Source organism: Furipterus horrens, unplaced genomic scaffold (genome assembly GCF_987537825.1).
Source record: "Furipterus horrens unplaced genomic scaffold, mFurHor1.1.pri manual_scaffold_13, whole genome shotgun sequence".
Taxonomy (NCBI): Eukaryota; Metazoa; Chordata; class Mammalia; order Chiroptera; family Furipteridae; genus Furipterus; species Furipterus horrens.
The window spans coordinates 20,117,753-20,131,823 of NW_028327183.1; the positions used below are offsets into that span (position 1 = coordinate 20,117,753).

General features: G+C 42.8%; 1 protein-coding gene across 2 annotated transcripts in view; it reads right to left on the reverse strand.

The window, feature by feature from the left end:
- The window catches only part of WDR59 (WD repeat domain 59), a 76,873-nt gene that overhangs the window by 45,058 nt on the left and 17,744 nt on the right, over positions 1 to 14,071 (reverse strand). For both annotated transcript variants that reach the window (XM_090260236.1, XM_090260235.1), the window contains exons 4-8: positions 11,248 to 11,333; positions 10,072 to 10,152; positions 7,020 to 7,057; positions 4,893 to 4,981; positions 1,855 to 1,971 (exon numbers count right to left, since the gene is read on the reverse strand). In XM_090260236.1, coding sequence (XP_090116362.1) covers positions 1,855 to 1,971; positions 4,893 to 4,981; positions 7,020 to 7,057; positions 10,072 to 10,152; positions 11,248 to 11,333 — 411 coding nt within the window. The remainder of the gene's footprint in view (positions 1 to 1,854; positions 1,972 to 4,892; positions 4,982 to 7,019; positions 7,058 to 10,071; positions 10,153 to 11,247; positions 11,334 to 14,071) is intronic.

A 14,071-nucleotide genomic window follows, 5' to 3' on the forward strand; every position in this document is an offset into this window, starting at 1 on the left:
TTTTAAAAATAAAGTAAAATGAATTATTTTCAAAAAGAGACAGAAGCCACTCTGGAAGTTTGGCAGTTTCCTTAAAAGTTAAATACTCACCTACTTACTATAAGACCCAGCAATCCCACTCTTACATATTTGTCCTAGAAAACTGGAAATTTCTATTCACAAAAAAATCTATATGCATTGTTTACAGCAGCTCTATTCACAGTCACCAAAAACTGGGAACTGCCCAAATGTAATGCAGCAGGTCAACAGATAATAAATAGTAGTATATCCATACAATGGATTACTACTCAATGGTAAAAGGTATATGAACTACTGCTTCTTAAAACAACTTGGACAAATCTTAAAAGATGTTATGCTGAATGAAAGAAGTCAACCTCAAAAAGTTACTGCATGATTCCGTTTTAATGACATTCTCAAAAGACGAAAGACTATAGTGATGGAGAACAGATCCATGGTTGCCAGAAGTTAGGGGCTGGAGGAGGGAACGCAATAATTCTTGTTTCTTCTGACAACCCTTTTTGCCCCATATTGAAAATTATAAAATTCTGAATACTGCTTTTGGGTTTCCAAGATGGCCACAGGGTAAACTATAACTTACTCCATCAACTTACCAAAAAAGGGGAACTAGGAATAATTAGGTATGCTTGGCATTCTCTAGATATTTAATTAGCTCATATGTTTTCCTGCAATAAAGTCCACCATATGTGAAAAACTAGCAAATAAAACAGAAGTTAGTTCAACCTCCCTGGGTTAATTATCTACAAGTAAAACATTATTAGTATGAGTGCATTTCAGTTGTTGACTTTTCAGGTTAGAAAAAATTATATCCATGTTCATTTACAAAGACTAGCATGACAGTTAACAAAATTAACCTTTTTTAAAAAAAAGGATAGGGGTATTGGGACAAAAAATCTAAATCCAAAACAAGTAAAAAACCCACTTCTGACACATAAATATAAATTACAACCCTAGGGGATTTACAAACCTCAAGACAGAAGTTAACTTTTAAGCCTTAGTGTATGACTCTAGTTTTGCTAACCATTCCAAAAAGAAGTACATGCCTATTTAAATAAAACAAAGCATTACATTAATGGTGCTGAATCACAAAATTGCTAAGCAAATTTCTGTGGTCAAATCTCTTGTCCTTCTGGGCAGTACCGGACCACAAGGAGGAACTGGAGAGGGAGGCTGAGTCTTTGCCTGCATCCTTTCCAGTAAGGAGGGACATCACATCCCCCAGTCAGACAAGGAAAGCAAACAACAAGAAACACTACACTCTGAAATAAATAAAAAATAACAGGTCATCAAAACATATAAAACCTTAAGCATTTCCTGAAAGTTAGAGACTCTCTAATAAAACAACCCTATTTTGACTTCTGCAATGCTGATGTTTGAAGATGTCACAATTTTACAGATATAATATTCATGCTGAGAAAATTGGTGTTTTTCCATCCCAGGTAGACTAATCATAAACTTGGTAACCTTTACAACTCTGTGGGCTCTTCTTCTTTGCATATATATCTGTCGTGCTGTTGTTTTTTTGTTTTGGGGGAGTTTTTTTTTGCTGAGCCAGTCCTTCTGAAATCCGACTTCCTGGCAACTTTTCCTTTAAATGCTTTTGTTTCTGACTTCCTTTCACAAGGAGAAAGAAACTAAGTCCAGGAGTCATATCAGATACATGCTAACACATCATTCCTGCTGGTCTACTTACCTAGGTGTACTTGCTCAGCTCCCTAGGATGTACATGCACCCCTGAAACACCCACATAATGCTAACATCCTGTAGCTTTCCTTCAGAAGACAGTGCTGCCTCCCAAACATAGCTCCCCAACTTCCCCACTGGGGTACCACTCACCTTGACAGAATTGTCTTGACTGGAGGTAGCAAGAATGTGCTCGCTGTCTGGGTGCCAGTCCAGGCCATGGATTTTGGAGAGGTGAGCTGCTAGATATTCCACTGCTGTACTGGGTTTCTGCAAAGGATCAGCACTGAGTATTGTCAATTTAGAAAAACTCACTGAAACGTCTAACATGTAACAGTCTGCTGGGTGCTGAGTGGGGATACAAAAATAGTACAGATACTTTACCTTTAAAAAAACCACTTTGTTTTGTTTACAACAAACAACAATACGTATCCAGCTCTCATTCATGCATGCTCTGTATATGGGCCTGGGAGCCTGACTTCCTTCTGCTCCCACCCCTGTATGGCTTTAATGAAGGATCTGAGATAATGCGTGCTTTTGCCCTTTATTATTATGGTCTGTAATTCTTGCTCCCCTTCCTCATAATCACCTAAGGAAAAGAACTGTGACATGCAAACAGATCCAACCTCAATCCTAAGGCTAAAACTACCAATCTTAATGTAACCAAGACCCCAAAAGAGAATGAACACACATCTCAAAAGAAAATAAAGCACAATTAGTAAGCATATGAAGTGAATAAACTCAAAAGGAAACCACAGAAAAATACATTAAAACATTAAAAGTTATTTTAAGCTATCAAATTAGAAGATATCTATAAATAATACTAATGCAGTAAGTCTGCATTTATCACTAATAGTGTACATATAAAATACCATAACCTCTTTGGGAATAAAATTTGACAATTTTTATCAAGAGACTTAAAATTTTCCTTTCTTAAGGGAATAGTCTAAATTCACAAAAGCTTTAGATACAAAAGATGTTCATCTTGGTATTATATGGAACACCAGAAAACCAGAAACAATACAAATAGTAAGTGGGGAATAATTAAAAATTTTAAATCAATTATAGTACAGTACAGCTATCTGATACAATATGATGCTGCTGTTAAAAGTTATACTTAGAGCCCTTGCTGGTGTAGCTCAGTGGATTGAGCGCTGGCCTGCAAACCAAAAGGCCACTGGTTCGATTCCTAGTCGGAACACATGCTTGGGTTGTTGGCCAGGTCCCCAGTCAGGGGTGTGAGAGAGGCAAACAATTGATATTTCTCTCACACATAGGTGTTTCTCTCTCCCTTTTTTTCCCTCTCTCCCCCTCTCACTGACAATAAATAAATAAAATCTTAAAACAAACAAAAAAAAGTACAGTTTCCAGAACCAGCCTCCCTGAGTTAAAATCCTAGCAACGAACTGTGCCTCAGTTTACTCATCTGTAGCATAGAGATAAAAATAGTGCCTACTTTAAAGACTAGTTATAAAGAGAAACAAACTAATTCATGTAAAGTTCTTAGAACAATGCCTGTGCGCAATAAATGCTTGGCAAACGTTTATTATCAGTCACACACGAGCTTGAGTGAAATCCTGCGTTACCACTGATACTGCACTTTTTGAGCCTCTGAGGTTGCTGCCATCAGTGCTGCTCTGACCCTAGAAAGTGCCACAGAAGTAAAACTAAAGAGTTTTACAATCCATCTGAGCAGACGTCCTACGTATTAACAGCCAAAAATGAAGTTAAAACCTTTTAAACAAAACAGATAAAAGGCTTGCTAAGGGAAGTCAGGGTGATGAGTGGCCCAGTGAGAAGGGGGGGAAGGAACAGCTTGCAGCACCTACTGCGAGATAAGGAACACAGGTACTGTTTCGAAAAACAGGTACTGACAATTGCTTTGCCTATGACTCTGAATACAGCCTATAACAAATAGGTATGCACTGCAATTAACCACACTTCTAAAAAAACTGTTTACTATATGTAAATGCTATGCTCGTGACAAAAGGAATAAAACCAACTGCCAATTTAAGAAATAAGGAGGATAGAAGAATGGCTATTACAAACTGCACTAAAGGGACAGGGACAAAAGCTAACACAGGGAAGATGCGCCTGTCCAACTGCTACTTATAAAATCCCTTCTCAGTAAGAGCTGCCTGAGGCGGAAAGCTTCAGCCAGCACACTGCTTCCCCAGCAGGTGTTCGCACCCAGTGCAGCAGACCCCCAATCTCTGCTCCACTTCCCTCTCTGCTCTACAACTGAAAGGCTTTATTCCCTGCTAGGCGGGAAAGGAAGCAGGGCAGCCAGAAACAAAACCGAGACTTTCCAGTCAACACCCAAGTTGGGACAGTCCCTGAACAAGTTTCAGGAAAACTCCAAAGTGGATGCTCCCCATTAAGGCTGAGGATCTCCAGCCTAGGGTTTCACAAAGCAGGAAGCAATATTTAGACCCCAAATCTTACAGAAGCCGCCTGTTATACAGATTATTAAGCCAATCGTCTAGCAGTTAGGTACGGGGAGGCCCTTTCCCTGCATCGTTACTGTCACTGACATCAACGTACCAAACATCCAAATGCTTTCCACTACAACGGCCGTCTAGGACCCCGCGCCTCTTTCATGCTGGTCAGTTACACGAGGGGTTCAGGGAGGATGTATGGTCTGCAGGCTCTCTTGAGGCTGATGGGACAGCTAGACTTCTAAGGGAGGATTTGTGCAGCTGAGTACCCTGTGCCTCAGTGGTTTACACCAGAGATATTCAGGGTAGCATATGTCCTAGAGCAACCAGTTTTCGCTCTGCCATCTGGGACAGTCGACCACCCTAGAACAGCATCAGGTCCCCCAGGCCTGCCCTCCTCAATGCTACACTCACTATTATCATCTTTCCTTTAAAGATAAGGAAACAGAGGCTTGGAGAAGTCTAATGACTCACCTGATATCACACTTAGGAGGTAGCAAAATGGGACTAACCTCAGCCAGGCCAAGTTCATTTTCTTGTCCACTGACCACAATGCCTCACTTCCCTATTGTCCTTCAACACCAGTTTGAAGAGGAAGCAAACATCATCTGGTACTGCGATCTTAAAGTGGCAATTTACCACGCTGCACAGGGCACCCTAAACTCTCAAGACAGGTCCTGCTGCCCACAACAGCCTCTTCGTACCCTCTGGGAGGGAGTAGAGCCCAACTGGGGGGAAAGAGAGACTACTCACCCGCTTGTCCCATATCCGCACATCCCCATCGTGACTGGTGGCAAGGCAATTAGCATTTTTCTTATTCCATTTGACCTGTGAGGCACCCGCTGCAAAGAAAAATCAGGGGAAGAAAGCTGCTGTCTCAGCACCTTCAGAACCAGAGGGCAGCACATCCAAGGGGGCGGGAGAATGGGCTCTGGTTGAAATAAAGACAGAACCCTTCAAGTTTCTATAACTGCACCAACTCCACCATGAAGTGAAAATCCAAGAAATAAGCAAATTAAATAACACATAGGAAGAGGATCAGAGTCAGTGAATTGAGGTAATAACTTCACGTGGGAAAAAATCTCCAGGTTCCCTTCAAGTAGCATCAGCAGGAAATGCAGTTTCTTAGGGAGAAGTTGAACGTGGCTCTGCTGGTGGTAACTGACCCATCACACAACCTGGCTCCTCATCACCTCCCATGACCACACTTGCACTTCCAACCATAAGAGCCTCAGCTCCATACCTGTTCCTTCTCTCTCTCTCTCTCTCTTTTTAGAAACAATGTTGGAAAAACAAAGCCCACAGCTATAACTCTGATGAAAAATAAGCCCCAGTGTTGCCCCATTCTGCCCTCAGAGGGTTATGTGCACCCCCCACCTCCCCAATCATGGGTAGACATGGCCACTGGCTCTGCACTGAATCAGGGAAAGGGAGCGCCCAGGCACAGGACACAGGCCTTTCCCACTCTGCAAATACAAAGAACAACAATGACAAAAAGAGTTACTATTTAAGAGAGGAGGCATATTATAAGATGACAGAAGAGATGAGAAATGTGGAGAACTGGGATGTAACAGCAATTACACCTGACTCTTAAAAATAATCAAGTTAAGTTAAACCAGAACCAGACAATGGTCCTCCTTCCCACCTCTGGTGGTGCTCTGGCTCAGAAAACACACGATGTTTCTGCTTTGACATCTCTCCCTTTGGGTGGATGTTTATTATTGGGACACCACAGTAGATCTGGGGGATGCAGACAAACCTGATCCAAGAAGTCTGGAGAGCATGACAGATAAAGCAAAGACTTAACATCTAGCAGGAAATAGAGTTAATGCCCAGGACTCATCCTTGCTTGGATTTGGTGAGGGTATTTGTTTTTTTGTTGTGTTTTTTTCCTTGAGACATAGGGCACCGTAAGTCATCTAAGAGCAATTGGTGGAGACCCCTTTAAATAAAGAAAGGGGGTGTATTACTTAGTAGACCCAGGTTTTTTGTTTTGTTTTGTTTTGGTGTAAGAAAGCATATCAGCTAGAGAATGAGTAAGAAAAGCCTGCTCCATCTCCTCAAGACAGTTACTTGAAAAGTTCCCAGAAAACCCCTGGCAGGGTGGCTCAGTTGATTGGACTGTCATCTTGTAAACCAAAAGGTTGCAGGTTTAATCACAGGTCAGGGAACATACCTAGGTTGTGGGTTTGATTCCCACTCCAGACGCATACGAGAGGCAACCAATCGGTCTCTCTCTCTCCCACCCCCTTCTTTTCTCCCCAAAAATCAATACACAATCAAATAATTGTAAAACAGAGAGAGAGGAAGGGAGGGAGACTATTGGGGAAATCTGATACTGCTTAAGTGTATGATGATAACAAAGAGGTATTGTTAATATTTTTAGGTATGTTAACAGTTGTTGTTTTTTTTAAGAATTCTTCTCTTGCAAAAAAATTCTTACTAAAGTATTTATTGATGAAATGATGGGATACCTGGGATTTGCTTCAAAATAATCCCAAAGAGGATAGGGGAGAGTTGGGCCAGCGGGTGGAGATAAAAGATGAAATAGGATTGGTGGTATGTTGACAACTGTTGATGCTGGATGATGAACACAAGGTACTTCACATTCTTCTATTTTTATATACATTTGAAGTTTTCCCAATAAAAAGTTTCAAAACAAATCAATTTGGCACTTGTCTTTGCATTGTGAAGTAAGTTCCTGATCACGATTCAACAGTAGTGACTCTAACTTCTAAGAGCAGCCTGAAGCAAGCCCCTTGCAATATGGGATTTATAACTTCACTTAGCCATGATGACCCATGAGGCATAGGACAGTCAATGTGAGAGCAGAAATGGAAGGGATAGAAAAAAAGACAAGCCAGGGGAGTATACACTCACCTACAGCAGACAGTGCAATGGTAGGTTTCCTTGTGTCTCTGAAATAGAGAAGTCAGAAGTCAAATGCCCAATTCATATACCATTATCCACCTGGTGCTTTTCACCCTTTGCACTTTCCTTTCAGTAGGTACTCGGAGTTCAGTGGGAATGTGAGGGCCTTAAAAGAACATAAAGAGAAGCTTGTCTCCTGCCCTGGAGCATTGTCCCATAGACTGAAAGGTCGCAGGCTTGATTCCCAGCCCGGGCAGATACCCAGGTTGCAGGTTCAATCCCCAGTGGGGGTGTGTACGAGAAGGCAACCAATCAATGTTTCCCTCTCACACCAATGTTTCTCTCTCCTTCTCTCTCTAAAAGCAATGGAGCCCTGGCTGGTATGGCTTAGTGGGTTAAGCATTGGCCTGTGAACTGAAAGGTCAGAGGTTCCATTCCCAGTCAGGGCACATGCCTGGGTTGCAGGCCAGGTCCCTAGTTGAGGGCATGTGAGAGGCAACCAACAGATGTTTCTCTCCCTCTCGTTCTCCCTCCGTGCCTCTCTCTCTAAAAATAAATATAAAATCTTTTTAAAAAAATTTATAAAGCAATGGAAAAATGTCCTTGGGTAAGAGGAAGCTTGTCTCCCTCTAGGTAGATGAATTTTATCAGTCACTTCAATTGAGGCTGAGACTGATTTTCAAATCATACAGCTGTGTCCACAGAAAATGAATTACATAATTCAGTATGGCTTGGGTAACCCGAATGTTGAAGCAGAAAAAGCCAAAAAAATACCTTCCTGATGTCATTTCTCCTAATGGAACAATGGTACAGCCATGAAGGCATAACTGCAAGAACCTTCCTAACAGCATTTCACAGGTGGAGTAAAACACTACTCTGATGTTCACAAAAGCCAAGTGGAAGCAACCAAACTCCCCATCGACTGATAACTGGATACAAAATGTGTTATATACATACAAAGGCCTTAAAAAGGAAGGAAATCCTGTCACATGCTGCAACATGGATGAATGTTACGGCCATTGTGCTAAGTCAAAAAAGTTAGTCACAAAAGGACACATACTGCCTGATTCCATTTACATGAGGTCCCTAGAGCAGTCAAATTCATAGAGACAGAAAGCAGAATGGTAGTTGCCAGGGGCTGGAGAAGGGAGACATGGGAAGCTGTTGTTTAACAGGAACTAAGCTTTAGCTTTGCACAATGAAAAAGTTCTGGAGATCTGTTGCACAACAATGTGAATATACTTAACACTACTAATTGTGCACTTAAAAATGGTGAAGGTGGTAAATTTTGTTTTGTTTTATAACCACAATTTAAAAAGAAAAGAAAGAAAAAACCTACTCCTGGCCCTGACTGGTGTGGCTCCGTGGGCTGGGTGGCATCCTGCAAACCAAAGGTTGTTGGTTCAATTCTTGGTCAGGACACATGCCTGAGTTGCAGGCCAGGTCCCCCATTGGGGGCATAGGATAGGCAACCAATCAATGTCTCTCTCCCTCTCTTTCTCCCCCCTTTCCCCTCTCACTAAAAATAAATAAATAAATATTTTAAATAAATAAACCCTACTCCTGGATACAAAAGGAGACTCTTGGAGAGAGAGGCTCTCTCTACAAATGGTAAAATGACAGAACTGGGCAGTGCCCTAGGGCTGGGAGGGCCAAACAGGGAAAATCTGAAGCTTACACTTACTATCTGGAAAATCTGAAAAGGAATCTCAGTTCACTGTCTTTTAATCTTCAGGTTATGAAAACAATTATTTCAAGGTTAGATAAAGGAATACTCTAAGCTTGCCCCAGAGCTCCCTGGGGGTTCTGTCTCATTTCCCTGGATTCTGGGCTCCTTTTCTCCGTCTGGGGCTGCAGTAATCTGCTTGGAATGCAGGGAAGTCAGCTCTACACACCCTTACTTTCACTAGTCTGTCGAATTTGTCAGGCCTCAATACCTGGCTTACCTTTACATACAGTCCACCTTTCAGTTTAAAATATCACAAAACCACTGCCATTTGGGAGCTGAGCAGCCCTGTGAGGGGAAAGTGTCCCATCTGGGGGACTCTACAGATACCACTGTAAGTCACCTCTAAGTGTTACAGCAAAAGGAACTTTGCTCTAAAAAGGAAAAGGAAAATAGAAGTTTATTAAGAATTTAAGAGACTCATGGATAAAGAGCAGGCTGACACCTCTGGGCAGAGGGTAGGGGGGTGGAGGGATCGAGCAAAAATGAAAAAAAAAGAGGAAGAATTCATGTACACGGACAACAGAGTAGTGACTGCAGGGGGGAGGGGGAGAGGTGGAGGTAGAAGAGGGCATGGGGGGAATAAATGGTAATGGAAAAAATACAATAAAAATTTTTAAGTTTAAATTTAAAAACAATAGAATTTATGAGGTGCCGGGCCCTAGGATGGTGCTCTTTACCCCATGAGGAGTAACCCTACCAGGCAGCTCTCAGTCCCTCTTACAGATGGGAAACTGAGCCTCACAAACAGCAAGTAAAGGGCTGGGCACGTGTGTCTTGTAGAACTGCCTGCTGTGGCAGACGTGTGTCTGTGCCCGTCAAAATTCCCTCACCGTCACTTGCCACTTCAGTAAACTTCAGCCAGACTTTCAAATGCCAGCACCTGTGTTCTTTGCCAAAAGAATCTCCCTGGCTGCTGCAGCCCATGCTGAAGCCCATTTTGCAAGCCATTGTGACAAGACTGAAGTGCCAGAGAATTGAGGCCCCTGGGGACAACTGATGACTAACAGTGCACAGCACCCCCACTTGCTCAGCCCTCAGGTTGGGATGTTTCCGAGGAAGAAGTTTGACACGAGCACCTAGCAGCCCCCAATAAGGCCAAGCCTCACTTGTTCACAGCAGTACACATGGGTAATGCGCCGTCTGCTTGTGGCCCTCCCCATCCCGCCTCCTCTCCACCCATGGCGTTTCTTTCACCTCCTAAATAACGTACCTGCAAAGTATCCTTGTCTCCGGTCTGCATCTAGGGGGCACCAAACTAAGATACCTGATCTCTGAAACGAAGGTACCAAATTATCCCACAACCATGTGGTTTTGCCTCTTAATTGTTCTTACTTGATATCCCAAATGTAGATGTAGGTGTCCACAGAGCTGGTAACTAGGAGATCTGGCTCAAACACTGCCCAGTCCAAGTCGCTGAGAACACGGAAATAAACAGAACAGTGAAGAGAAAAAAAAATTACAGAGTCTGGTTCCAAAGCACTAGCAGATTTAGTCTGTAGTGGCTTCAGAAAGTCACTGTTAATGGGCCTCTTAACACTATTTAGGCTGGGAATCTCCAGAGTTCTTTGGGAATGAATAAGACTTAACTGAGCTCCGAAAAAAAACTTTCCGGTCCTTCCCCTTGTCATCTCCAGCTATAGTAAATGTGCTCCCAAAAAAGAAACGGAGGATTTCAGCTTAAAACACACACACATGTAAGCACAAATTGTACAGACAAAACGAAGGAAAATTTTTGACTTTTCATTTTCTAAATCAGATCCAACCACAGGTACGCTGAGTAAACCCAATGCCTCTTCAAACAGTGGCCACTGCCATGCCGCCACGCAGCTTTCACGGAGGGCAAGTGAGCCTCTGGGCCCCCTCCTCATGCCCTCGCTCCTAGAAAGGCAGGTACCACATGGACAGTTAGCACGGGCAGGGGTCAGGCCTTTCCCGCCACTGCCTAGGTCCCCTTTACCACCTTTATCACCCCTGCACTCCCTGCTGCTACTTCTCACAACACGTTTTCCTCACCCAGAAACAGGGACCCAGGGAAAGGGCAGATCAAGGAACACTCCGGAAGCCAACTGGAAGACCACGAGTGAAAGGCAACTGTGTGTGTGGATAAAGGACTATGATTCAGGAGCTCTCTGTGGTGACTCACTATGGCAGAGAAACAGCAAAGGCTGCTCCCTGACGTCTCCACTCGGCGGCACCGCCGACTGCGACCTGAGGGATTCTGCTGGCATAACTTCTCCCTCCTGTGGCAAAAATCGGCTCCAATCCTACTCTGTACCTGCCTAAGTATTTTCTGGGATAGGGGTTAACACTACATGGATGCTGGTTCTTAAATACCAGCTGTTCTTTGCTGTGAAAGCCATCACCTCAGTACAAGCTAACGACCTAACAGCCACCCAGGCCCAACACAACACAATCAAGCTGTGGGAGGAGGGGGTGTTTTCATTTCACTCCTAAAAAAACTACAACAAAGCGAGACAGCCCAGGGAGCAGCGGAGGGCAGGTGCCTACCTGATTACGCGAGTGTGGCCTTGTAAGGTTGTGCCCACTTCCCCACTGCCGTCTTTCCACTTATAGAGGTCGACCCGTTGGTTACTCTGAAAAGAAACAAGGGAGAGAAGGCAGCGGGTGGACATCAAATATATGCTCTCACCATGGTCTCCCAAAGGCCAATGAGGGGAAGCCATGCAGAAATCTCAGCATGGCAAAGATCCTACAGACTGAGCATGTGAGTCATGGGTAACGGAGATGTCCCCAAACCACTTGAGGAACCAACCTTCCCCCCATTCTGAAGGTCACATACATCTCTCCCCAGGGGCTGTTACACCCGATTGTTTTAGCTCACTCTTCCCATTATCAAGTGCCTAAAGTTGATCTACCACACTTTGAAAACACAGATGCATAAGAAAACAGAAACACCACCAAAAGGGAGTCCTAGAAAGCAGAATTATACAAGACTCCTTAAAATAGGCCTATATCAAATTTCTTAAAGACTTAAGCAGAAGGTCACAGAGAAAATGCACCAGAAGAAACAAAACTGTAGTTTTGATCAAAAAGCTTTGATTAAACAGTATTTCACTTAAACAGAAAACAAATCAGCAAAGACTCCTTTACTATCATGAGCTTATGAAACACACTAACAGTGAATAAAGGTTACTAATAGGCTGTTTAATAATTTCTGAACTGTTGGGTATATGACTAATTTTCATGTTAACTCAAGCGTCAGATGGATGTATAATGTTTTGAGATTTTTATCCTGAAATGCCTGATTCCAATTCTAAATTGGTAAGATTCCTGTGAAGAAATTAGGATTCAAAATAGCTTCCAGCCCTGGCTGGTGTGGCTCAGTGGATTGAGCACCGGCCTGTGAACCAAAGGGTCTCCAGTTCATTTCCCAGTCAGGGCATATGCCTGGGTTTCAGGCTGGGTCCCCAGTTGGGGGCGTGTGAGAGGCAACCAATAGATGTTTCTCTAGCACATCGATGTTTCTCTTTTCTCTCTCCCTCCCTTTCTCTCTCCCTTCCCCTCTCTCTATAGTTAACTAAATAAATAAATATTTTTAAAGTTCAAAATAAGAAATTCCCCTCATCTTATAACATTTCCAAAAGGTCTGCTAGTACCATCCCCTGAACTAGGCACCTTAACAAACCTGTCCTCTGCTCCTTTCCACCACATTATACACTGGGTGTCATCACCCATGTCTCATATAGATGAGGCAACTCAGGCTCAAAAAGAAAAAAAGAAATAAACTGAATTTCATTAAAATTAAAGTTTTTATGTATAAAAGGACATTATCAAGAAACTGAAAAGACAATCTGCAGAAGTGGAGAAAATATTTGCAAATCATGTACCTGGTGAGTGTCTAGCATCAAAAGCATATAAAAAACCATTACAACTCAAAAGCAAAAACGTAAACTACCCAATGCAAAAATGAGCAAAGGAATAGCATAGACAGTTTTAAAAAACAGAAAAGATATATAGGAGGGGAAAAAATATACATGAATCGCAGGCGCATTAAAAGATGCCCAACACCATTAGTGATTAGGGAAATGCAAATCGAAACCAGTGAGGTACCACTCTACACCCACGAGGATGGCTATAACTTCATTTAAAGAAAAAACAAAAAAAAAAGGATGTAGCAAATTTTGTTGACAATGTGAAGAAACTGGAACCCTTGTGCATTGCTGGTGGGACTGTAAAACAGTTCAGTCACTGTAGCAAATAGTGTCATGGTCTTCAAAGAGTTAAACACAGACTTACCATGTGACCCTGCAATTCCACTTCTTATGTATATGCCAAAAAGAACTGAAAACAAGTACTCATGGGGGGGAGCAATGGAGAAAAAATGGGACAACTGTAATTGAAAAGCCAAAAAATTAAAATTAAAATAACAACAAGTACTCAAAAAAAGTACATGTGCACACATGCTCATACCAGCACCACTCACAAAAGCCTGCCCAAGAGTCCATCAGTGAATGAATGGATAAACAAAATGAGGTCTGTCCATACAATGGAATATCATTTAGCCTTAAAAGAGTGAAGTACTAATACAACATTGATAGTGAAGCCAGACACAAAAGGTCATGTATTATGTGATTCCATTTATATGAAATATCCAGAACAGATAAATCCACAGGGACAGACCACAGACTGGTGGGTGGCAGGAGCTGTGAGGAAGGAAGAGCAGGGAAACGCTGCTCAATGGTAAGGGGTTTTACTATGGAATGACGGATACTTCAAGTAAGCAAGATAGAGGTGGTGGTCACACAACACTGTGAATGAAGTCAGTGACACTGAATTTTCACTTTAGAATGATTGTCTTTAAAGAAAAAAGGAGGGGGCTGTCTTCCTTGCCACTCCCAAGCAAATTCAGTTAAACCACTTGGACTGAGTACTGAGGGGTCAGCCTACACCAGTGTTTCTCCATCAGGAGCGATTTTGCTTCCCAGGAGACGTTTAACAATGTCTAGAGATATTCTGGGTGTCACAGTGAGGGGGGATCCTGCTAAATCTCCTACAGTGCACAGGCAGCTGCCTGTGCACTGGCCTCATTGGTCAGAAGTGTCAAGGTTGAAAATCCCTGGACCAAATGATCAGGGGCTGTGAGGGTGGGAGGGGAGCTTAAGGGCCTCAAGGCACAGGCCAACAGAAAAAGCATCCTTCCTAACGCATGTCCACGGTTAAAGTCAGGTAGTCAGATTCTATTTTGGAAATGATGGGGAAGAGCAGCGTTTGACTCTTCTTTCTCTTCTCGGATGCTTTCTTCTCAGACTGTCATTCCTGATGAGAAATGGCCCAGACAACACTGTGAACTGTCACATCCCCTGGACAATAA